Source organism: Zerene cesonia, chromosome 5, assembly GCF_012273895.1.
Source record: "Zerene cesonia ecotype Mississippi chromosome 5, Zerene_cesonia_1.1, whole genome shotgun sequence".
NCBI lineage: Eukaryota > Metazoa > Arthropoda > Insecta > Lepidoptera > Pieridae > Zerene > Zerene cesonia.
In genome coordinates this window covers 7175227-7199827 of record NC_052106.1, presented here as the reverse complement: position 1 = coordinate 7199827, position 24601 = coordinate 7175227, and the positions used below count along the sequence as shown (strand labels likewise).

General features: G+C 33.7%; 1 protein-coding gene across 1 annotated transcript in view; it reads right to left on the bottom strand.

Moving 5' to 3' along the window:
* LOC119840209 (NPC intracellular cholesterol transporter 1) overlaps positions 1-24601 on the bottom strand; it is a 53436-nt gene that overhangs the window by 18399 nt on the left and 10436 nt on the right. Inside the window, exons 2-4 of the mRNA XM_038366721.1 lie at positions 17779-17901; positions 1203-1422; positions 496-575 (exon numbers count right to left, since the gene is read on the bottom strand). Of these exons, the coding sequence (XP_038222649.1) occupies positions 496-575; positions 1203-1422; positions 17779-17901 (423 nt within the window). The remainder of the gene's footprint in view (positions 1-495; positions 576-1202; positions 1423-17778; positions 17902-24601) is intronic.

Here is a 24601-nt window from a genome sequence, read left to right as displayed (position 1 = left end):
GAGACTGACTGAGTTAATGTCATGCAAGAGCTGAGCTTTTACACAACACTGGTTTTCAGCAGCCCCTTGTGACACATGGAGCAGACAGTACCTTTCATTCTACTTAGATAATAAAAATAATACTAAATAAAATAATAAAGAAAATACTTAATTCTAATTATACAATTACATTACTACATATACTTTGAATTTTACAAAAGTAATCAATACATTATGAACCAAGAAAGACTACTACAATATTAATTATTAAATACAAACGTTTATCATATAAATACTATCTACTAAGCTGTCATAGAATCATATGCAGTCGAATCTATCTACATAGGTACATAGCGCTCCGAAATTAATCCTGACAAGGATTTTTTACACCTAAAAAAACATATTCATCATTATTGGTGCCTATTACGTCTACTTCTAAAGACAAGCTATCCCATCATTGTGTGCCTTATTACGTTATTTTCCCATATTATGTAACTTACTGTCAGTTCTACTTACGTTGGAACATGACGTGAAAGTGTTGTTCATATACGTAGCGCCGAGGTGATAGTCAATCTCGTCGATACGCTTATGTGTTGCTGGAAACAGAAGTATAGTTTATTTCAACAATTAATCTTCTTGAAGGTAATGTGCGTTTCTGAGAAAATTCATCGCAGCGGAATTACAATAAATATACAATTTACGGGGAAACTTATTAAAGCGTTAGGTTTTTCTCCTTTTTTCAGAGTGTTATTATACGTTCTCGGTACTGCATTTATGCCTTACTGTCTGTTGTAGGTTAGTTAATTGATGTTATTTTATGTCTATATTCCAATTATTTTGTGTCTTAAAGATAAAGATTTAGCAAATATCTCTATGATATATATACATTCAGACGTTACATTTACAAGGAGTGCAATATAACGATAAATCATGTGCAAAACGGAATTGCATTATAGTGCATTTCGACCACAAATGCCATCAGAATCATTTGTCACTTAAATCTTTCACGCACGCACGCACACAAACCTGTAAAAGCGTGTCAAAAATTCAGAGAAAGACAAAAAAAAAACAAAGTCTCAAGAATACCGAAAAACACAGAGAAACTTCCGCGAGCCAACCACAAACCCACTATTAAACGGGCTTCAGGTAATTGCTCTGACAACTAACTCTAATACCCACAGATAAACGAAACTTCTAGACAGCCGAGAGACGCAAAAACTCACCATTAAACTGGCTAGTCTTCACCGGCTTCAGATAATTGCTCTGATCCGGCGCGCACGTCAATGTACATATGTGCTTGATGAAGTTGTTCATGCAAGACGGACATCTCGCTATCAGGTTCTCGGCGAGGACGATCTTGCTGTTCAGATTCGAGAGCTGATCGCCGTCGCAGCAGGTCAGCCCTCCGGCGGCGAGGTCCGGACAGTATTTCTCTAGGATGGACTGTGGACAAAAATGGTTTAGATTAGCTCGACAACAGGTTTTTGTATTATGGATTTTTATGTTATTCTGGCCTATCGATAAAGCTCTGTGCGATTTGGCTCAGCGCGAAAGTTAAATGTAAATATACATTTGAAAATTAAAATTATTACAGAGCTATTGCTCTGAACAAATTTCGTTCACGGCATTTGTTCAAATCTATTATTCGGTCTGGCATTAATTTACTAACAAGCATTCTATTCTATTTGTCTTATATTTTCATTCTAACATCTACGACACAACATACATTATATTATTATCTATTGGTTCACGATCCATTTTGATCAATAAACAGTAAAATGCGATTGGCTATTATCAAATAACGGTTGTGTAATGTAAAACGTTACGCTTCGATGATCATTTTTATGAAAGTACGCCGCAGTTATCGGATAGTCTCAAACAAACATTTAAAAGTCGCTCTTGAGTTGATATCCTAATAGATATATATAGTGATAAAAATACAATTTATCACGTACAAACGCCTTCCCAAATATTTATTTTGAAGTCTATTGCTAATGAAATTAAATGCATCACACATTTAACTCATGAAGATTTGAATTTAGGTTGTTTGTTGTTGTAGTACAATAAATAGCCAATCTTTTATTATTATTTTTATGTGATGGCCCGCTTTACAAGGATAAGGGATAAAGGGGAAAGCATTGACGACAGAAAAGAAGGACTGAAATGGGATGAGGGAGGAAAAGGAAATGGGCCTCCGGCCACAGAAGACCGCATACATCATCATGCTACTATTCCACGCCGTTCTGGGGGGTGTGTCGTTGGCGTTGTAGTACCATCCCCGGTGCGAACTGGCCCAATTCGTGCCGAAGCGTAATCGACTCCCACATTCAACAAACATACTGCGACCTTGTACACGTGATAAGTTTTCCTTACAACCCAATTACTATACAGAGTACCGTGACTCCTAACAATAAAATAGCTAGACACACAGCAGGCCTAGTAACAAATCATACAAAACAGATCCACTAACACATGTAACCTCTTTACATCGACATCTCATTACAGAGACATCTTAAATTACAGTTATTTTTAAATTCATTTGACCAGTATCAAAGTCAAGGTGGTATGGATTTCGTAAGATTTATTATTAATTCAATACTGTTTGAAAATAAAAAATTTAAAATAGAGGTCGCCTTGAGTTTGTTGACGATATAAGCGTAGACATATCAAATCTATACAAATACATATAATATAAAGTGATCGCTGAGTATTATATGCATATAGTCTGTGATTAACACGGGCGAATATAATATAATATCGAAAATAATGTGAGAATGGGATAATCATGAAACCAATATTCAAATTTTAGTTTATTTTAGCACGTTGTAGTGGTACGGAATTGTTAATTAAATGTATCTATATAATTGATTACATTATAAACTATTTTACACGTGGACAGACAGACAAGGCCACATTAACCATAATTATTAATATTTTATACAAAACGACTATAATTTACAAGAATAATTATTTTGTTTAGTGTAGGTACCTACGCTTGATACCAAAAGATCACAAATGTCATCTCTATGAAAATTCCCAAAACATTGTCAATATAACATTTGCTTTGGACACTAAAAAAACTTTGCGAATCGCGACGTTATTCACCTTAGCAATCGATCGTTATCACCGTCGATAAGATGGATATGACTAAAGTGCTTTGTTTTCGGCAAGATCACAACAGGTCGAGTATTAAAACATCGTGTTAATAAAGATATGGTGGATATGGTTTCGATATGTTATGAGGAATTAAGCTTTCTATTTGTGAAAGTAGAAATTGGATGTATGGTTGTGAAGTGTGATTTATAAAGTAACAGATTATCAGTATAAGCCAAAGCAGACATTGAAGGTACATGTATAATGATATCCGAGAGAATAAGCTATGGATATTTTTTATGCATATATTGGTTCTCATCGCAGGGACACAGGATTGTATACTTTCAATAATTGAAATACAGAACGTATTCATGTGAAACTGGAAAAGATACATAGATGTATTGTATAATTTATCTGAACGTGGGATCAGTCCATAGACTTATTGTACAATATATATGTATAGAATAAAGATTAATTCTTAGTTCTCTTGGTCACAGCATCCGATTTCGATTTTTGTCAGTGGAAGGATCTTATGAAAGAAAACTTCAGGAATTCTCGAAGAAACAAAAAAAAACACTTGGTAGGTACGGATGGGTGACAATGACTGTCAGTTCAGCTGGTATATATATGAGAGCTAGATCTAGATTATTCCAGATATCTCTAAATGTTCTATATATCTAAACTACATCGGTACATAATAATAATCGATGCGATAAGAAAATTTTTATGAAATAGATTACTTCATCGTATATCAAAAAATTAGCAATCCAACGAGTTCTGTTTAAAATGAGTAATTTTGACAAATATCCTCAATATGTAAAAAAAAAATTTTGCTTATTTAGATTTTTGAGCAGATATCATAAATATATATATAGACAAAATCACTCACAGGACAATCATCATCACATCTCAGGAACTACGAGATAGATTTAAAAATTCTTTCACCGTTTTATTTGTCCGTGATCCTTAAGTGCTATAGGCTATATAACACAGAAGAAGCCTAGGGTGAATAGGTAGTACCATATAAAAATATGCGCAGTGCCATGCTGTGTGTTTTCTATACATTTCACTGTTACTAACGACATCATCTTCCTTACTTTCCATAAATCCTCTATTCTCTAATAAAAGCGGGCACCGCCTTTGCAGAGGCCTACTTTTGCAAATAATCATGGGCGGTGGTGATCGCTTACCCTTAGGCTCGGCTGCCCGCTGTAACTTGAAATTGACCTACTTTTGTCCACATTAAACATATGAAACTAAAACAAATCCACAATTTGAAGTTATGAAAACATTTTGCCGCCAGGTGATGAATCATCGCCCTACATCTTATCAATAGAAACACGCCCGTGATAAGGTTCTTACATATTTTATTACAGCAGGTGTTCGAGTATCCGAATACTTAATATGATATGTTTGTAACAAGTGCATGCAACAAAAGTTTTATAAACATAAATCTAAATCTTATGATATTATGTTAGTCTATCGTTTAAACAACCCAATCGCTATGTTTATCTGACACCGTTCCCCGCGTCAGTTTATGGTTATGGCGGAATTTAAACCACTGAGGCACTGGACTGAATTTAGGTCGTCTTGAGGCTTTGCTACAAACCCGAAATATGGCCTAAAGGTTGAATAGTTAATTAGGACTTCTGGGGGAAGGGGAGTCTGTTAAGATGTTGACGTTCGCTTAGAACAGATTTTATCACTAAGCGTGATAGCGGGCATCGCTAATTATATTGTGATACTTTTCATCTGATATTCAAATATTATAATGTTTACTATTAAATTGTGGACATTTTGTACATATTCCTTCATACCACAATCATCGTTCATTCATTTTCTATAAAGCTATATTTAGATTGATATTTCGAACCTCCCTATTTTATCACAATTGCCGACAATTTAAATAGGGTTATAAAATCGACCTTACACCTCTCCAAATGTTCATGTGCGGCGGTAGCGCTTACCATCAGGCGACCCACCAGCTCCATTGCCGACTGACATAAAAAAAAATTATGGACGATGAAATCACTATTCTTTATATTCATATGACTCATTATATTTATTTTATTAGGTATGTTATAAAATTACTACTCTAACAGCATGTAATTTTATAACATACCTACGATAATTTTTATACGGACTAAAGCCTTACCAACCAATACAACAAGTATTGGAATCAGTTGCCCAGCAAAATCAACTCGTAACATGTACCTTATATCAAAACAATGGTTGTATAATAGTTTAAAATACATATGGACGAAGCCATTATGTATAGCATCGTAGTTATGTTGATCGGTTAATCTCATTAAGGGATTTCAAGAGCTTCGCTGTAATCTTTAGATTAGAACGTACATGCCATATTTCATTACGTATGCCTGGGAAAAGTCTAGGAGCCGTAGCGAACCTATATGCTAAGTTGAAATCAATTAAGAGACTCAAATTATAGTCCGTATCCCTCATGTTATATATTTAACGTCAGACAAACCGATATTCTTTATAGATAAATGAAATAAACAAAAAAAATTTATAGTCTTTAGAAATAAAGCGGCATGTAGATAAATTGAAATGTCATAATAGCAAAAGGGACAGGTTGGCTTTTTTAAAAACTTATTTAATTTCCACCCTGAAAGCTGAAAGACTATACGGCTGTAGTCTATAGAATTAATTAGAACTTGGCCCAAATTGTCTGTGAAACAAAGGACCTGTCAGGCGGCCACATAATAAAGTGCCTATTTAATAAAAGGGAGCCATTTTTCATATTTAAATTGGATACGAGCGAAACTTTTGTGAACAATTATATTAAAATTATCGTTAATGCATTTTGAACACTTATATATTATTACTATATCGTGATAACGTATCTTTATTGCATGAAACGATTGTAAAATTAAGTAATTAATGTTTTATTGGGGACCATTCGTTTTTAAAGCCTGAAATAAATATTGTGATGACCAATTATTATTGTATACAATATATACATAGTTCTATTTTATACTGAATCATTAATACACACACACGCAAAGAGAAACAATACTCATCATAGACACACAAACACAATAAACAAGAACAGAAATCTCTATTTCTATAAGCTAGGATATATGTATGATATATAGGTAACACTGATGACTAAGTTGGCAGTTTTAATACGCTTTATTAGCTTCACTTGTATGTTTGTATGTAACTTCACCTGTATGTTTGTATGTAACCGACTCGTCGTTCACACCACATGAATATATTATTCACTTATCAGGGATCGATGTCAATACAATAATTTCTCTCATTTCACTAGTTTTTCAGGACATTTCAATAGCTTCATCATCGTCAGAATTAAATTATTTTCATACGTAAACTCTGTATGTTGCCAGTGAGACAATTAACTTGATTCTTTCTCTCATTAAAGCGTGATTTTTATTAAACTACATAAATTATTTTAACAAAAGATACCCTGGTCTTTTATTCGTTCTTTCATTAACTTTTTTTTTTGGATGGGGAAAATTGGCATAAATAAGACGTTCTGTACCTACTACATTGTGAATAACATTTTACAGCCGTATTAAACAAATCTAATACAATAATTTTAAAATCAATTTATACACCGACTTCAATAGGTTTTCAGTATAAAAATAAAATATCCAGAGAGCATAATTCATCTTATTATTGTACTATATATACATATTATTCTGATACTAGAACAAAACGTTTCGCAACAACACAATAAACAATTAACTTTCGTCAATATCGAGTATGATAAATAGTTTTCTATTCAAACAGAGACATTAATTGCGCTATTCATATATTGCAAGCGCAGCAGCCTCTGGAACGTGTACGGTGTAACAGGTCATAGATGTCACTATGAAAAAAAAATGCAGTCACAGCAATATGGCACTAAACACGTGCGCACTACAACCCAGAATTGTATCACACAAAAGTGTATCGAAGCGATAATTGTTTTACGACTTGTGGTGGCGTGATGCACGGTTATGCGTAATGCTCTTACGAATACTAAATAGTTGCTATATAATAATACTAGCTGTAACCCGCGGCGTCACTCGCGTGGTACACGGCTAAAAAGTAGCCTATGTGCGAATTCAGCCTATAATCTATCTCCGTACCAAATTCGTGCAAATACGACTAGCTGTTTTCGCGAGAAACACTAACAAACATCCATCGATCCATACATGCATACAAACTTTCTCGTTTGTAATATTAGTAGGAAGTAACGACCTTAGAATTTTACGCAATAAAAAAACGCAATGTCTATGCATCATTTGTTGAAATCTTTTTCAATAAACGAGGAGGTTCCTAATTCGACTGTATTGTTTGGGTTTGAAGACCACATAATTTTCGACTGGAACTATGAACCGATTTTGATGACTCTTATTTTATTTGTGGTCATCCATCCATCGTGTGGTCTCATTGAAGTATGGACTAGTTTGACAATTTGAAGATGGTTTTAAGTTTTTTGTTACCAATACGAGTTTTTGTATCAATTAATGGATATATGTTGATGATGATACAAATTTAATTAAATAAAATGTTTTGTATGAGTATCGATGCTAGTTATTCACTGAGCAAAGATAGCTCATCGCAAGAACAACCGCAATTAAACGGGCTCTCAAATGAAAAAAAAACTGCACCGATATTTTTCCATCCGTTTGAGAGCGACCAAGTCGCAGACTCACGCATAGACAATAATCGGATTCTAACTTTTAACACCCCTCTTTTTGCCTTGGGGGGTTGTAAGCCGGGAATGAAGACTTTAACACATAATATAGGTACCTACTTTTTATTCTTTGGTAATCAAAGATACCAAAGAATAAAGACCAATAATAATTTAAAGGTAACGACTGAACAAGATTTACTCATCACATTGAATGTCTTTCAAAAATGATGCTAATAGATAGGGTCGGGATTTTCCAAATTATCGAATATTCTAGAAACATTTCATTCGTAGGTATTAGAAAACCTCTCCAATAAAAAAAACTCAAATTTCAATTCCTTCGAGAATATGTAATTGAAGCTAATTAGTAAACTCGTTATAACGTTTAACCGCTCTACACTTAAAATGTATGAAAATTATATATCCTTTAGTGGCATGTCCATATTTCTCGGTGCATTTAACTAAAAGATAACTTGAACATGGTACTGATAAATATGCCATATATTCACATATAATATAAAATTCATATCGACTTAGATCATGATTGATATGCATAACTTTCATTCTATAAGCAACCACGCTGAATCGGTTCATCCATTCATAAGCTTCAAAAGCACAGCTAGAAACACGTAAATACCACTCACTCACACTTTAATCAGTAAATTTTATTTTAACATCATTCACCACATAGTCATAAATCGACCGACGTTTCCAAAAAAGAAGAGAGGTTCTCGATTTACCTGTTTTTATAAGATACTCTATGACTCCGTGGGTTATTAAGCGTTTGATGAAGTTTGATAGGAAAATGTTGTTATTTTCAAATAAATAATCAAAATACGTACTTCGATACTTCTATGAAAATTTCATTGGTTTATAAGAAATACAAAGAAGAAAAATTATATCAAAACAACAATACAATTCATCATTTGATTCCTAGGCGGGCAACGGAAAATTTCCTCGATGGTTATTCCGTTAACACTGTTAGAATGATTAGCAGTTTATAATTACACTTGCTCACAAACGAACGCACGAGATATAATACAAGAATTCTAGACGAATGAAATGCATTTTAGAATGACCTACCGTTTCTTGGGAATCCATACTCTTATTACAAATGCGAAAGTAGCTCTCTCGTAAATTTGTTCCATTTTGAAGTCTGACCTCGTAATAAAATCCTGTTTATAATATTTTCCCGGCCTATCATCGTAACCAAACTAACTGTCTGCTTAACTAATTTCTACTCATTCCACCTATTCTACAGACACTATTCTAGAATTAAAATAACGTAACGTTACGTCGTTCAATACTCGCATGATCAGCTTTCCCCTTAATTAATTTATTAATACTCGAGCATAAAATTGGTAATAACAATAACAAACGTTTAATTTACCAGTACATCAATCATGTTCATGTTTTATTATTGATATTATTATATACAAATGCCACCAGTCAGCATTTGTGTGTGACCTAAATGTCAAATCATTAACGACTACAATATATGCAGACCAGAACATATAACAAATCCTAACAAGAAAAGAATCACAACAATGATGAACTTGTATTATTTATCTCGGCTATAATATTATGACTCAATACAACAAGCCTATTATATAAAGCCAATCGCAGAATAAGATAGCGCAGCAACTATAACGAAAAGGTCAACATTCACATATATCTTATGATACATAACAATTCTTTCATAGAATAATCACCGTGCAACATAGTAAGTGAGATATACTATCGGTTATATACCTGAACTTATAGTATACCTTAACTTGGTTCTGATTTATCTGCTGACCCGAGATAAGCTTTAGATTTAAACAATTAACAATGTTCAGTGTTCTTGTTCAATATTTTTTGTAACAATTAAAACTACGTAAAATTTTATCTCCGCATATTTTTATCCTCGGAATTTCGAACAAATTGAAAAGAGAATCTTTTCACCCCAGTGCCCTAGTTTAATGAATTATGGCTTAAAACGAATGCTGTATCTGTTCCTTTAGAATTTAGATCGGCCGATATAGGCCGATGATGAAAGTAAGAAAGGAAAGGAGAATTAAGTTACAATCCCTTCGCCAGCACATCTTGCTTATCTAAAGTCTAAATTAAGATCAAACATTTGTATTTTTGTATGTATGTTTGCGATGTTATCACACAAAGGCCGATTTGAAAAATTCTATCATCATTAGAGCAGTGCATTTTCACTGAGTAACATCCTACTAATATTATAAACTCAAAAGTTTGTAAGATGGATGTATGGATGTTTTACTCTTTCACGTCAAAACAACTTACCGAATCTGTATGAAATTTTGCACATATAATACAGTTTATAACCTGGACTTGCACGACTACCAGGGGTCCAGCTAGTACACTATGTACCACGGGTGAAGCCAAAGCGGACCGTTATTAAATTATAAATGTATATGCAATTATTAAATTTCAAATGTCTTACCAATTTAATACGAAGTAAAAATAACTGTAGTAAGATATTTACAAAATATTTCAAAATTAACATTACTTTCAGACAAGCAAATCTCAACACACTTAGATATCATAATGATTAGTAATAGTTACAACTACTCTTAACTACACCGGTATTCCGGTTTAGCCCTTAACCCATTATTATACCAACCTGCACATTAATTCGCCCCGTAAGAGACAGATACGTTCGTATTCGTTACGCAACTGGTTATGCATTATAATTTATTTATTAAATAATAGGCATCATTTACGTGGGGCCAAACGACCTTGCTTTTTGCAATTGGTTATATAATATAATATATATTTGTAGATACGAATTACGGGAAATTTCAGTGTCATTTGAATAAAATATAGTTGTTAAAAAACATTTACACATAGAATTCTAGAACGTTCCAAATTCACTGCGTGTCTGTTTTTCTCAGACGGTTCGTGATACATTGTCTGCTTCATACGAATCCTTAGATTCATCAGCTGTAGAGGCGTAAAAGCAAAATCAAATTTATTTTATTCGAGTTTTTTTGTTTGTTACAACACAAAACGTATACGTCCGATCAGTTCACGCAAACAAACTTTCGGCTAATATAAATTAAGTGGGAACTTAAGTCTTAACCAGTAAATTTATAAAATCTTTCAAGGCCTGAACTAAAGTCAACAGAAACAACCACTGCATAAATGTTATTTTAACATCATAAACAAACAGGAGTAATTATAAACCGTTATATAAGTAACTATAGCTATACATTAACTGCTGTTTATGATACTTTTTATGACGCGCCCGTGTAATGTTGATTGATATTTAACACCAAAATGGTGACGCAAGTCTATTTTATTGTAATATTTTTCATATTTTATCATCATCATTATCATATTCAATCGCCGCACACGAAAATCGTACAAAGTGTAAAATTAAGGTACACCAACCAAACCGAAGGTAAAAATAGATTTTTTCCAACATATATATTAGATAAGATAATTTGAGAATAATTTTATATAGAACCCGTTACCAAAGACCTGTAATTATTTATTTAATTACAGTTTAACGCGAATGTAAATGTGACGCGTTTATTGTAAAATGTTGCGCAAACCTAACGGCTGCGAGAGAAAAATCAATGAGATAATTTGTATGCTGTAAAAGTCTAGAACGTCCTACGCTACGCTCCGACCTTAAATGTCACATCGATTTCAATGGGCGCAATGCTGAAACAAATCTAGATCTTAAGCTATTTCAAAGGGCTATAAAATAAAATTTAATCAAAAGGACAAATAGTCGAAAACTCCGCCTTTCAATAATATAAATTAGGGATTGATGACATGATGTTTAAAAAGTGTTCTACAAAATGTTGCTGTAAGTTTGAAATCGATGTTTGTTTATCTATTTTTCTGTGTATATGTGTATGTTTGTAGCATCGTAGCTCTTAAACGATTTGACCAATTTCGATGCGAAAATCGGACATAAATGGCTGCCGCCACAAAATGTCAGATTAAATATATTTTTTAACAACTACCTGAATATGGGTATCAAATTAAGGGGCTTGACTAATAAAATAATATAACGATATCAAATTTTAAATTCAAGATGGCCGACATATGAAAATGGGGTCGCGGGGTTTTCAAATTTATATTATTTTATATATAAACCTATGAATGCATATAAACATATAAACACTTTCAAACTAGTATTTTCTAGACCAATGGAAGCGCTAAGTTAAGTTCAAAGCAAAAAGTAAATCATGTATTTTTTGCAATACATCTCGAATTTATAATATACGGAAAATAACAAAGCGGAAAACGGAAATAGCCAAACACCATAAAAACTATAATCTATAATTTTATCTAAATTGTGTATATAAATACGTATTTAAATGTATTATATTCTCATGATACACACCGGAATAGAAGGCCGAAATAATTTTGTCATTCATGAACACACTTAAAATGCCGTTAATATCACATCAAAAGTTCAAAATAAGTACCACAATTACATAATTTTTATTTTTAGTGTAATAGCATTAAGATACCTGTAAAATTAATATCGTTTAATGAGAGGAAAGAAAAATCTATCATGAGGGGAGATTCGTTCACGACATAAGATGTGGGTTCGAATTTTGTCACCTGACCTATTTGTTTTTCTATTCTTAAATTTTTTCATATCTTAATATATATTATAAATCTCGGGTCACAATGTTTGTCCTCAATGGACTCCTAAACCACTTAACCGATTATAATAATATTCGCACACCATGTGCAGTTCGATCCAACTTGAGAGATAGCATAGTTTATATTATTTTAATTAGGATAAAAGACTACCCGGGCGAAGCCGGGGCGTGCAGCTAGTGATAATACATAATACAATGATAACAATTATCATCCACTCTATCATCTATTTACACAGTCAAACCCTGTATACACTTGGTCTGGGCCCGCATGCATTGTTAACTCCTATCAAGCAGAGAAGAAAAATAACTTTAAGTATAAATAACTTTAATGACTAGCTGTTCGCCCCGGATGCTGCCCGTTGTACAAGACAAGTTGTGTTAGTTTAGTATTTATATTGCATTTTATATTTTATATTGCATATTGGCATTCACTTAGTTTTTAAAATGATGATGAATAATCAGCCGACCGCGCTGTCATGGAAACAGCTTGTCATTGATTTTGATACAAATATATGCGGCAGTCGAGAGCACATTTGCATCGGAAACTATGCCGTTTTTATACGAGTCTCTAATAAATATGTATTATTGTATTATTCCTAACTGTGTTTTGTAAGTCTCATATCACATTACGAAAGTAATCTGAGCAGATTTATTTACAAAAATATCTAAACAAAATTATCAATAAAGGGATTTTTATCGATGAGGTCTTTGGAATTTTCAATATTCCAATAATCAAACGCAAGAACAATTTTTAGCGAGATCAAATATTTATGGATAAAAGTGTAATTCTTTTTTTATGTATAGTACACATGTCTTACTTTGTCTTAAAAAATCAATAAAATCAACTATCCGTATCTACCACTATTTACATTGTCAATTCGCATTATGAATCTGAAGAAAAAAAAAACACCTCTGAGTACAAAAACTTTATCGTACGTCTGTAGACCGTGTCCGCGGCCTCCGGTCATTCTCATATGATAATTCCTGGTAAAAGCGCACAACGAAAATCAATGGCATCTCTCTTCTTCACATTTAAGATAGCAGATTGAACAGGCGCGACCGAGACGGGTGCCTTCACCTTGCCCTTGAATACATTAGTCTGCACGCCAGCTAAATTCGCTCACACTTTTTGTTTTATGTCTGAGCCGAACGGGATTCGACTTATAAGCTTTGTTATTTCTGTGCGTTGCATTAGCTACTGTTTATCTACACGAATAGTAGAAAGAGATAACGTTGGTAGAGTTGTAGGTGGTAATCTCTGGTTTTACTGACCCGATTTCGAAACTTATTTTACTAAAAGAAAGCTATGTTAGCCGTGAGTGTCATAGGCGATTCGACCTTTCATTTTTCTTGTATCTCGGGTCAAGCTGGGACAAGCGGGAAATAGATTATAACTATAATATATATAGTTCAAAGGCTCAACTTATTAGTCGTAATGGTAAAAGATCACAGAGCTATATGTTATATAAATGTACCACGGGTGAAGCTGGGACAGTCCGCTTGTATAAACATATATTTGTTATAAACAACATATATCAAGCTTTAAGTTAGAAGAAACTAGACAGTGCCTATGTACTTAGTCTATACTAAGCATACCGTCTTAGCCAAAATATTCGAGACAGGAAAATGTAAAGCAGTGATTTGATTTGAAGGCATCAAATCCATTTAAACTAATTTTCTCTACTGCGAAAGGGGTTCAACATATATAAGTGTTGATATTTCTGTCGGTGCGCTACATTTTTACAATCTCCTATGATTTAGATGCTGTTTATATAACATCTTATTGTTTATTATTATTGTTGAAGTTCGTGGAAGCAAGTTAATACAATCAATACAAGTCTCAGCCAAAATATTCGAGACACGAAAATGAAACGTATCAGACGCTACACGCCCACTGCTGTCATACAGCTGTCATGTGAAGACATAAAATTAATTCAATCTAATATCTACCGTGAAAAAAAAAACATTAATTGATATCATTAGACAGCTTTATTTAAAATAATAACTGCATACAGAACAGAAATACAGAGTTCAAGTACTCCGTGAGAGCAAGAACTCTCTGAAAGGGTAAGAGGTAGACATAATTGCTGCTCCCGTTTGTGCAATATCATTCGCTGATCGATATGACGTCATACCCTCATATCGACTTACTGTACACAGTTACACTACAAATATTTACATTGATTTCAGTTGCTACGCGAGTATCGAGATACTATTACACATTCAAACCATTATTAAGATACGATAGAACCCTAGTGGTGCTACGTATTAACATGTACATACAAAAGAGAAACGTTGCTAAAATAATGTCAAATAAATTAAATTCGCATCACGGAAATACGATAACAGCATAGCAATAACAGTTGTGTTTTCAAGACGATTTTTGCCCATTCAAATAAAGAAACAGCAAGGATTTTCTATGTTCAATGTATGCGCTGTTTCACACGTATAGTTAAACTTAATCAAAAAATAGCTGAATTCAAACAGGTACATACTATATAGGCAAATACGTTATAATTCAAATAATATAACATGTATTTATCCTCATATTAATAGCAACCAAACAAAGGCAACGCGAAACGGAAACGTCATAATATTGAGTACTTTTCTGGCACCGGACCAACCAGCACTCTCAGTACGCTCCCTTCTAATATCTTTCTTTGCTTTAATATGAAAATGATTCGTGTTTCAATTTTTAATTTTTCTGATTTACAGTACAGGACACAATAAACACCGTTTACAACGCAGTTTTGCCTTCACTCGATATTAAATCTATGTATAATTTAATATACATCTATCGATTTCTCAGTGAAACAAAATATTATGTGACCTTTCTCATAATATCAACGTACTTCGCAAAATTTTCCACGAGGTTGTTAACTCGTCAATGCTTTTCAGACCTCCGTCCTTATTAATTGTTTGTTTAAATTATATATTTAAGTGAATTTAAATATTTCTCCAAACTGTAGATTTTCTCAGGTGAAAACATACAAATTGTTTCAAAACATCAAGCTCTGTTGATAAAAGCGTTATCTGGCACATTTAGCCTGGAGTAGGAAAACAATCGTTGTATTGATGTCAGTGTAAAAATGTTCCATTTACCTATTGTCCGAGGATATAGTAACCCAACAATGAGGAAAAACGGTTCGTTAAACCTATAGTAAATACTTTATTCACAGTTCCTAAAAATATAACGTCACTATCAAATATATATTTGAATGAAAATTTAAACAAACATGACTCATATACCTGTAAAAAAAAGTGAAGTCCCGTGTCCCCTACTGGGGTATGGGGCAGATGACATACATCTGTTTCACTGATCGATTTTATGGACAAGTAGGTGATCAGCCATCTGTGTCCTGCCAGATCGAGAAATTTTTTTTTATTGTCCCCACCGGGGATCGAACCCAGGACCCCTTGGTTCTACGCTCACGCGTTTACCACTGTACCAAGGAGGCGGTCATATACCTGTTATCATCCTTATTTACGCCGTAAGAATATATAAACTTTTGAAGAATGCAATATCCTATTAATATTATAAATGCGAAAGTTTGTGAGGATGTGTGCGTGTTTGTTGCTCTTTCACGCAAAAACTACTGAACCGATTGCAATGAAATTTTGTACGTAGACAGCTGGACAACTGGATATTATAGGCAACTTTTTATCCCGATATTCCTGCGGGATACGGACTTACGCGGGCGCAGCTAGTATAACAATATAGAGAAACACAAATAAACTGTTCTTACACAGCACCGTAATGAGAACCCTCCCTTAAAAGTTGCCACATCCTATTTTAATCTTATGAAATAAACGCATAAATTTACTCACATACAATACTACTTAACGAAAACCTGTCCCCAACGCGTGACGTCATTGTGATTTGTGAATCAAGTTAGTTTGTGGCTATTATCACTCCGTATATGTATGACAAACACAATGACTCAATACAAATTAAGCCTAAATTGAATAAGGACTTAATTATTTATTTGTGTTGTCGATACTTGATTTAACCAATTAATGACGAACCTAGCACGAAAGGTGGCAAAGATATAAGGCACGTTTTTTTTTTTTTATAAACCAATGACTAAAAGAATGAGAGTCATTCCATTATTAGTAATGATCAATATAATTTATCGAATTGATTTAACTCATACGTTCTGGAATAATCTAAGCTCATTGATCCAGTTAATGGGTAAACAAATCTCATTGATAATAACAAACAACAAAAATATCACACTCGTATTACAAACACAAAATTGGAAAGTTAAAACCACAGTCAGAAACGTATTGACTAGGTAATTGGCGTTAACGTAGATGTACTTAAAAATTCATTTTTCAAAATCTAGACAGCAATTCGTGTAGCAGAAATAGTTACTAACTCCAAACATGTCCCAAAGAATGCAATGCAATCATTTCATATGCGAAAATTAATATGCGCGCAAGAACTGAAGTGTCGCAAACCGCGACTGCAAAAAGCATCCAGGTCAAGTTCCCAATGCTCTCGATGTAACGAAGGCTTCGTGTGACGTCACACCTGCATGCACACGCTAAATATAGACGGGGAGCAAGCTCGTCTACTGACCCAGTTTGTATGGCATGCCTAACGTCCTTCGGTGGAAAAGTTTTGATACTAGTTACTACTATTTTTCTTTACATTAATTGGGTCAAAGCCAAACATTGCTGATGAATTGCCTGATGGCTGATAAGCGTCAAACAAACTAATTGTAATGCGCGAAGTGATCTCGAATAGTCATAAGACGTTCTTGAAGGTTTTCCTTTATGATTATAAGAGACGAAGGCTGACTTCAATCCGTCGGTCTATCAAAAATTACCGTTTTTCATAATATTGCAACAGTATACTTAGTTGAAAGTGTGTATGAAGTTCGATATCTCTTAAACCAGTTTCTCTGTAGAAACTTCGCGTATGGTCTAGTGAAGCCGAGCATATCTAACATATCTAGCATGAGTCAAATACAAACACAATAATTGATAGGACGTTATCGTTTCACCTTCAATGGGTATTTCCTCTTAAGCATCTCAGCAAATTGTCCGTTTCTATCCTCGAAAACGTCTTTGATAACATATCTAGGCTTATTGTCTGATAAGGACTTAGAAGCAAAATATTTACAAGCGTCATCCGGACATTTTGTTTCTGCGCATTATTTTAAACAAGTTTTTATATCACGTTCTCTTTTGATATAAAGAAGACGTAATACAAAATCTTTTAAATTTGCTTTTACCAAAAAGCTACTGCCAAGTGTGTCCAAGTGGGAGACGGGTTTATTTTCTTTCAACTGCATTGCACTGCATTTTAAATATACACACAAATCACCCGTTTTAGCGTCAACGTGTCACCCAGTACCACATACATACTAATACTTAGGAAAAACATCTCAAATCGCTTACCCGAGAGCCTTCATCAACCGGCTTGGCAGGTCCATCATACAGGCAGTTCTTCTTTTTGAACTCGGTGGCATTGGAGCAGACGCCGTACCACACGCACTGGCCCTTGGCTGACGCGCTCGGAATCTGTAATGTACCAAACCATTAGACCACGGTCGAAAACGCCATAATATTATGTTGAATAAAGACTAGAATATAAAGGTGTTGTGACTACAACGAAGAGATCGGAATTGTGATGGGTGTGATGGAATGGAGTTAACTGATACGAAAATCCAAGCGAAGTAACCTAACACCACGCTAAATTTAAAGCATAAAAAGCTTGTTCATTATATTTTTCATATATTATATAATCTATGTATCCCTCACCATATTCATTTGAAACTAATTATCTAGGTGTGGCTTATCGAAATTGAAAAATAATTTAATTCATCCTCGTTCTTCGATCTAAATCTTGTTAAATGTTAAATTAACGAGATTTAGTTAGTATTAAAGTTAAAAATGACAGCAACCTTACCGCAATCATTCAGTTTTAAATTCACTTGTACATTATTCCCCTAGGCTTAATTTAGACCTTAAGAAGTTACGACGTAACGATTTCCTTTCTCATAACAAAACAAACTCATCAGGGCGTGGTAATACAGTATAAAAAAATATGAATCATGACACACAGCTACTTTAAATAAACCTAACAATATCAAGAAACGTATAAATTAGTCTGTGAGCGTGCTAGGTTTCAGACTTTCCGAACAGCTAATAGGCACGATATGAAGCCAATCTTATGGTTACAATCTATTGATTTTTAATTCAGTCGCCAGTTCATGTAAAAATGTGCTCTTATCTCGTTACTAGCTTTTGCCCGCGGCTTCACACGCGTTTATTTGGAGTAGTTTAATAGATGTTAGTATAAATATAAATCTTCCGCTTAAACCAGACCTATCTATTAAAAAAAAAACATCAAAATCTGTTGCGTAGTTTTAATGATTTAAGCATACCATATTATAGGGACATAGAAACAGAGAAAGCGACTTTGTTTTATACTATGTATTAATATATCATAGAACCACATCTTTATACATAATGTACATAAAGATAGATATTGATGTAGTGTCTACCACACCAATTAACATATTTTGAGTAACCTTCGCCGTAGCTAAACATGTGCTATACGGGTTTTTTAAATTATTTTGTATACGACTTTCATATGAATAACAATTTCCTGTTTTTAAGTGGATTTTAGTATGTCAACCAAATTCGGATGTATTGCTTTAGAGCACAGCAGTTACGAGTTAGTCGAAAACATCTAAAAATATTGAACATCAATATAGGTACAAGCACTCAATATGTAACAAAGTAAAATTCTGTATACCTTAATTTACATAAAGCATCGATTTTCCACGCAAATGTCGCTTAATGGAAAACCGGTGAGAAAATTGGCCATGAGAACATAATTAACTAAGCATAAAAGGCTACCTACCATTGTCCACCAAATTGACTCCTGATTTGAACAAGTCTCGACGATAATTTACAATTTTCTTTATCTTATAAATGGATGCACGCTTTCAAATTCAAACTATGCAACACCAGTTTGACGTCATCGCACTAGCATTATGTATATTTAGATATCGATAAGCTTAGGTTTTGAGTAAATCACCATACGTTATGCATACGCTGAAACAATCCGATTTGAATCTTATCAAAATTCAAATGCGTCCGCATTGTCGTCACGATATTATACAAATCGAGATCAAAGATATTCCGGTCAAAGTTAAAAAGATTTCTCTGCCATAAATTCGCCAACTTATGCTGTTGTTCAAATTTTCCTTCAACACACTTTACTCTTGTTCACTGTTTTATAGTTATAAACAATTATTTATGCTATTAAAATATCAAGTACTCCAAGATCAAGTAGATATTAATAATATTTGACTTTCAAAACTATTTAGATAATGCGAAGTCTTTTGCATGAAAGTTTATTATTTTAGTTCATAAATGTTCTAATCGATTCTATCGCATACTCCCAGCTGTACATAAAATTTATAAGAGAAAACTACTAACATGTCAACCCAGTTAGACATGATTTATATTTAAGAAATATATAAGATAAACCTGATCAATAAAAAAGTGATATATGATATATGTGTATTTATGTCGAATATTTAAAAAAATCAAGTCCCAAAAAGTTTAGCCACTTCGCAAACATTTATGCCTAATTCCTTTTCCACTTCATCACCAGAAAACCGACGGTAAACAGAATGTAGCCGAAGCCTAAATCCATACCCTTATTTATTCATTCATTCAGAACCAGATCAGCATTCGATTGTGAAACATGTGAACCCGTTACATTGACTTCTCTATCGAGATGTTTTCAGAAACACATATGGGCAAATTAATTCGACAAAGAACTCAGTCAAGTTTGAGATATGAAAAGAAAGTAATATATCATATCTGTGTAAGTCATCACCAATGTTACAAAGAGTATTTATTCGCTACAATCTCTCTTGAATAATTGTACATTAGAGTCATACGTACCTACTTGGAAATCTATGATTCATACTCTTTCAATATTTATATCCGTCGACATCAAAAGACTGTAGTTGTTTTCATTTCCCTTCTCGTTCTTTATAGAAATGAATGGATTTTTTGTCCAGAAACGTTTAGAAAATCTACATTATACCCATAAGTATCGGAGAGCAATATAAGCTTAATCTCATCGAGGCGCCACACAGGATAACATGGGAAACATTATGACGAGCACATCACATGAAATGTGAAGCAAATTGCCAACTCTTTAGATCATTACAACAAAGCGTAAACGTTAAAAACGTTCATCTTAAAACGCCACCGTCCAGCGCAAATCCCGTGCAGACTGTTGTTTACAACATCTACTTTTAAGCGCTGACGTATCGCATGTTTTATCACCGCACATCAGATCTGAGGCACCAAATCGTAAACGGTGACCTCAAAGTCATCGGTGCGATATCCATGTAACATCAACTTCCCGCTTCAAACACAATCTATCGTTCATTTAATTACGTAATTGCAGTGCTTTGCAAGGTTGTCTCTAATGCAGGGTAAGGGGATAAGAATTGATAATGATTACGGTTAGGGGCGAGGTTGGTATACCGTTCATTTTGATTTTAGGTACTTTAATACAATCTACATTTTATTTTCCAATAGTCGAGTACCAGTAAGTAGCAAGGGATCGCGGTTTCGCTTGCTTTTGAAAAATAAAAAAAATGTCCGTTTCGCATGCTCATGCATCAACTTAAATTTTTTTCTAATAACTTTAAATAATATCGATCAATTAAACAAATATGAGATACGATTAACATATAATCAACACGGGAATATAAGTACACTGATAAATCTACGTAAAAATCGGTAGTGTATGACTATAGGTACTATTTGCATCTCATATACCTGATTAAAAAACGCAAATAAATCATGTTCATCACAAAAGCGAAATCTACGATGACTGATACACCTGAATAACTGATTTCAAATCTAACAACCCCTCATTATTATATGTTATACGCTACTGCACATTCGTATAGAATTATTACTCATTATGTAATTACTAAATACTTATTATACTGAAATACATAAGTTATGTAATGTCGCTTTACAGTTTTTGCAACTAGCAGAAAATCATAGTTTTGAAGGACTTTTGATGAAAACAAAAACTGTAGTTATAGCATTCGAAAATATTTATTTTCGTCTTCATCTTTTTATACTACGCACCTAATATAAAACTCAAGTCTGTAAACGGGTTTTGAACGTTTTTGTTGCAAAATATAGTTGCCCGTCTGCCTAAAATCACTTTTTAAAATATGCTGACGAAGAGACTGATCGGGATTGAATAACACATATACTCAATAATTACATTATTTACTTTTAAAACACAAGGTTGAGACGCTCAAAAAAGTAATAAAGCATACGTTTCATACACAGATACAACCAAAACTATTATACATTTTGAAACGATTCTATTATGGATAAAATTTAACAGTAATACAAAAAAATCGAATTTCTTCGATCACATCGCTATCCAAAAATGAATCAATCTAACAAGACAATGCACATAGTTCTATTGTTAAATATACTATAGTTACCTTTGCTACATATATAAAGTGGTATTTACTATTTAACCGCCCAAGGCTCCCAGCGAGTGTTTATCGACCGCTCAACGATCGGACGTAAACAGTACGATACGATAACGATGTCAAAAACCTTTAAACTCGATGCCGTTGCTATATGAGACTCCATGAAACTTTTCATATATCTAACAACATGCAAATAAGATTGATCGAATCAAGTTTACTGTTCGTTATATAAAACATGGCGCGAGGGCGGATACGCTGGCATCATTTTGGTGTAGCGTAGACACAAAACATACAAAATTTACAAAGATAGTGAAAGGACTCTACTTTACTCACGTTACTTGATTTCGTTATCAAGATATGTTTAATAAGGTTAATTTTTTAGTTGAAAATTTTTTTATAACCAAGGCCCCCGGGGAAAGAGCCGTCGTGGGTTATGTCAGATTCCTACCGACTAAAACCCCGCTGTGTTCCGTCGAGCCGCTACAGTGAAGGGGCCACGGGAACTGGTTAGTATTCGTCCGCGACCCCCTCGACGATACGTAGGCGCAGTACTTATATTTATTTATGAAATACGTACGTTTTACTTGGGTATATACATTATTACCAAAAGTTGATTATAGCCTCTTGCCACTTCTTTTGTCGCCAAAGCTAGCTCCGCCCCTGGCACTACCTCTTACTAAGGTGCTATCGAGCGATAACCAATCGACACCATACCCTTCCATATCAGAACTTTTCTTTATAATTCACACGTTACCTTCCATTGAAATCATAGTGAACATAAAACAAACAGAACACCAGTAAGTAGTAATATTTTATGATGTACAACACCAATACTTTACGACAAACAGATCATAGTTGAGAATACATAGATACTACTGGTATTGACCCACCTCAAGTGTGTATTTACGAATTTACGTAACGTGAATCAATAGCTGATATCAGTTTTCTTATACTTCTTTTATTTTCATACAAACAGATAAGACTGAGGCAATATTAAGAAACTCTTCAAAATATAAATACAATTATAACTCAAATACATCATATCAATACGGCCACCCCGACTTGCCCCTAGTGCGTATAGTCCAATATAGCATTCAAGGATTACATACATATCCAACGGTGAAATTATTTTTGAAATCGGTCCACTCGCTAGCAAGTAATAATGTTGAAATATCTCGAGAATTGTAGTGAAATTAATCTATAAGACTGCGCCCATTAACAATGAAATGAATATCTCTAGAAACACCACGCAGAAACAGGTGAGTGACCAAAAGAACCCCGTACTAAGAATAAGTAAGGAATGAGCGATGGTAACCACTTTTCTGTCACTATAACAAAAATATTGTATCAAACAAGCTGAACCCTTTAACCAACAATATTTATGTAGGTGAGATGAGGCCTTATTTCCATAGAAGAATTTATACCGACAGAAAACTTCGCGACATCCACGTCACATATTTTTATCACCAGACGTGCCACTATACGCATTAATTATTATTTGTAGACTATTTTATCATCTCGCAAATCTTCATTTCTCTGTATTTCACAAGAATCGCCTTTACCACGAAGGGAATAGGATACAAATATGCCCTAAGTTATATTGTTTATCTCTATTTCTATTTACGATTTTGATACAGTCGAGGCGCACTTTCCCAAATTCATAGAACCAATCGCAAACTCATACGCAATATGTTTTCGCGTTATTTCCGGCTGCATATCGCCAATCTATAGCCGGTTCTAATTCGCCATTTCTATTACGAGAGTCTACGCTATTTTATTTATCTGGATAAATAAGAGAGCGATATTTGAAGAAAAGTTAATTTACATAGAAGCAATATGAAATACCTAACGGCATGAGAAAATGAACAGATTAATTAAGGAGACAAAACAGATCATGTCCTGAGTACCATAAGTGTATAATGACTAAAATGACGAAAACATATGAGATAGATAAAACCATAATTTCAGAATAGATATAGAATACAGATAAGAAAGGGCGGTGATTTCATCATATTATGGAGATGAAAATATATTACGTAACTCGAGAAAAATTAGTAAATACTATTAATTACAATGTAACTACCTAATGTCATAAATAAATAATGTTATTTTAAGATAACAATAGTAATCATCATTATATAGTAGTTACACGTGTTCTTATAAAGAAAATATTTTTAGAAAGAAATTTCCCGATCTAGACATTCAAAAACTATCAGCAAAAATAACAACAAATACACAAAGACTGTTGCTAAACTTTATAAATTTTTCAATCTGTATATTTTTATGTCACTATTATTATTCAAAACGCCTAAAATAAGTTATTGACGGAACGTTGGCACTTCGTCGTTTGCAGTGCGCCGGTGTTTGTTAAGGATATAAATAGAGGCAATCAGACTCCATCCAAGCCGCGTACATATACAGTTTATAAACAGCGCTTAAACTGAACTCTTGAGGGAAATATTTCGAGCCACTCATTAATGAAACTTTTAATTGCGATCTTAATGACTAGAAGATCGAATCAAATTTAGATATACTCGCTGCTGCTTACTCACTCTTAATCATTCATTGCATAACAGTACATGTCAGTTCCGATTATCGTGGGATCGAAACCCGGCAGATTTTGAATTGTTACCAGAATATTAAAACAAGCTAACAATGTATGATTGTTATTTATCACTGGGACGTCAAATAACGTCCACCTAACATCCCTCTCAACAAACGTT